Below are 3,439 nucleotides of genomic sequence, written 5' to 3' on the forward strand. Positions count from 1 at the left end.
ACTCATATGTAAACGAGGATTCGCAGGAAGAGCCTGTGAATGAGACAGACAGATATGACTTTCAGGGAATCATGTACATTTGAAGACATTCTTGTTTTTGATCACTTTTGCGCCTATGCCCGTGTTTATATATGTTCGTATGTATACGCCATTCGACAGCACAGACCTACTTAACTTGTGTGTAGAAATCTACAATCGGTTGGTGACCCATCTTTCTCACCCACACGCACACAGCATGTGCAACGGAGCGCCAATGGCAAACGACTAAGCAGCTGGCAATCCATGTGACGCCTTTTTAGTTGCGAATTAGATTGAATTCGTTATTATATATGTCACACTTTGTATATGTTTGTATACACTATCGGTTGTCCCCACTTATCCTTCAGCCAAAACCCCAAAAACCCTAAAAACCCCTACACACATTCCCCATTCGCAGAAGAAGGACAAAAGCAAAGACAAGGCTGCTGGTAATCCGTACGATGCTCTGGTGGGCTACTCACCTGTGATCCAGATTGATCCACTGTCCACGATAATCAAGTTAGAACAGTACACCATGCGCAACATCCAGCGATCTCGCGCCCATGCCCACGCCATAACTTCAATGAAGGGTATGTCTTTCCGTTCAAATGGTATGCACATCTGTGCTATGTGTTATATGTATTATGTGTGTTATATGTATTGTATGTATTATATGTATTATATGTATTTTGTGCTTTATATGTATTTCTTTTATGCACATCTGTGCTATGTGTTATATGTATTATGCGTGTTATATGTATTGTATGTATTATATGTATAATATGTATTTTGTGCTTTATATGTATTTTATTTATTAAATGTTCGAAGTATCATATGTATTGTTTGTATTTTATGCATTGTATGTATTATATATTATTATATGTATCACGTGTGTTAAATGAATTGTATGTACTATATATATCACATGTATTTATGTATTTTATCTATTATAGGTAGTAGAACTATTATATGCATATATGTATTATAGGTAGAATATTTATTATACGCATAATATGTAGTATATGTATTATATACATTACATGTATGTCTCTGTCTGTTGTTACGGAAAGTGTGCTGTATATTCGTTTGGTACATGCATTCGTCCTTGTATGCGCTGTATATGCATGGCTCTATCACATGTATAAAGTCACAGAGTTGTGCGTTATTATCTGTGGGTTTGGAGCTTGTACCATACGCCGCGCTTTACATCAGTTGATGTCCAGTCTGCTCCTGAGTCTCGCTTTGCTGAAAGATGTAGATATATGCATTAGGGACATAAGCCCTTCACTGATTACCTACATCCGGCATTCCTATACATTATAGACAAACTACTATCACATGTATACAAATATGACGCATAGTTTGATATGGCTGCTGCGCTGGAGCTGAAGTAGTACACGTTGCACGATATCAAGCGATTGCCAACCACACTCATAGTATGACTGTAATAAAAATTGTGAATGTGCCTACAGTTGTTGTATACATCCGTCTATTGGGTGTATGGTATGCATACTGCTGGTTTGACATATATCTCTTTGGCGCATATTGTGGATAAATTCATACCACCACATCTGGACACGTACACGTGGTGGGTTTTTGGGTTTGGCCTCGGTGCAATGCACGTTGCGCCAATCCAGCGATTTCGAGCCTGTAACAGAGCGGACATAATATATAGACCATCACACACAGTGCTGTCGCAAATTGGAATTGTGTATATTCAAATTATAGACTTCAAAACTATATTCATTTAAACCGCTAGGTCTCATCTCTTGGAACCCTGATTTTCTATATTTAAAACTCTAAACTCAAAACCCAAACTTTCACAGATCCAGCCACACCAAGAACGGCAACCGCAGACGCAAGGGCAAGGAGTGTGAGCAGCGCCAAAGAAACTTGTGATGTGATCGATGGGAATGAGTCACAACGCAACAGCACACAGCCACCCGCAGCAGAGAGTGCTCAGAAGGACCCAGCAGAAGAAACACCCACACCTGCTGACACACATAAGAACACCCAAACACCCGAAGACAGGCACAAGGGCACACACAAGGACACAGACAAGGAAAGCAACAAAGGTACACGAGCACATGACAATAATGAGGGCGACCATATGGATGGCGACAGTGATCAGGACAAGTCCCACGCAATGGCATCGTCCGATGACGACGGCGGCAGTAACAATGACAACGAGGCGGAGACCTTAGTGCGCATGTATGAGCAGAGATACCGATACCACAGCGGATACCACGGGGGCATGGACGATGGTGTGTGGCTGTTAGCTGGAGAGGCGAGTGTGTGGGGGTGCAGGTGGTTGTGTGTGTGTATGTATGAAGGACAAGGAGATGTTTATGCATGTGTGGTTGTATCGGATGCGTGTATGTATGTGATAGTGGGAGTGGGAGGGGATGTGGGAACCAGGCTGAATTGTTGATGCGCATGTATGGGCAGAGATATCTCAGTGGGTGCCACGGGGCCTGGACGATGGTATGTGGATACTAAATGGATATGGGTACTTGTGTGAGTGTATGTGTATGTGTGCACAATTGATTGTGTGCGTTATCCGTCTGGGAGACTATGTCTATATGATTTTGTGAATAGTTATATGGCTATGTGTATAAGAATATGTATTGGGTTGTATCTATGCAATTATGCTAAGTGAATGGCTGTATGTCTATGTGCAGACGGGCATGTAGAATGTGTGTGTGTGTGTGTGTGTGCATTTTCGTTATTTAATTGCCGTATATCGGCGTACACATGAGCGTGTAAAAATCAATGCTATGCCTGCAACAGCACATTCCTATGAAGGTAGGCAGACGCTCACATAAGCAGATACACGCTTATACAAGCAGATATTCGCAGTTACACACACATACAAACGTACCTTCATATATATATGTACTTACAGCTCGTACACATAAGCCTATCAACACCCACTCGCACAGAGTCATACTAAAGCGATGATACACATCATTTAATAAGAACTGCGTTCAATGCACAACCTACGCGCTACACTCCGCGCATAGAACAGCGGGCACCTACATGTATGATACAACCACCATGATACAAATAGAACATGCCACATATTTACACGCAAACACACACACACGTGCACACGTTTTACGCCCGGCACTGTTTCCAGTCCACTGATCAGCTCATAAAAAAGACAAATGCCCCAGTAATATTCGCGACATTAGTTATACTTCTGTGGTCCTGAACGCAAATTGTGTGCGCTGGTTGCACTGCAGAGAATTCGGACTCGTACACAGACGTAAGCGAGGGTGATGATGATATGGACGATGACGTACACGCCGACAACCACAACATGAGCGATGACGACGAGGATCATGGCAGCGAGGAAGACAACAGCGACGGTGCGCAACAATATATGATATATAATATGACAATAGATGTAATATATATA

At 42.1% G+C, this 3,439-nt stretch overlaps 1 protein-coding gene across 1 annotated transcript; it reads left to right on the forward strand.

The window, feature by feature from the left end:
• Positions 1-1,844: 1,844 nt before the first annotated feature.
• SARC_13579 (hypothetical protein) lies at positions 1,845-2,282 on the forward strand (the record flags this gene model as incomplete). Its single annotated transcript, XM_014292290.1, has 1 exon — positions 1,845-2,282. A coding segment is annotated over one exon (438 nt), but the record flags the coding sequence as incomplete, so codon positions are not given.
• Positions 2,283-3,439: the final 1,157 nt, after the last annotated feature.

This window comes from Sphaeroforma arctica (assembly GCF_001186125.1).
Source record: "Sphaeroforma arctica JP610 unplaced genomic scaffold supercont1.3457, whole genome shotgun sequence".
In the NCBI taxonomy this organism is placed as follows: Eukaryota; class Ichthyosporea; order Ichthyophonida; genus Sphaeroforma; species Sphaeroforma arctica.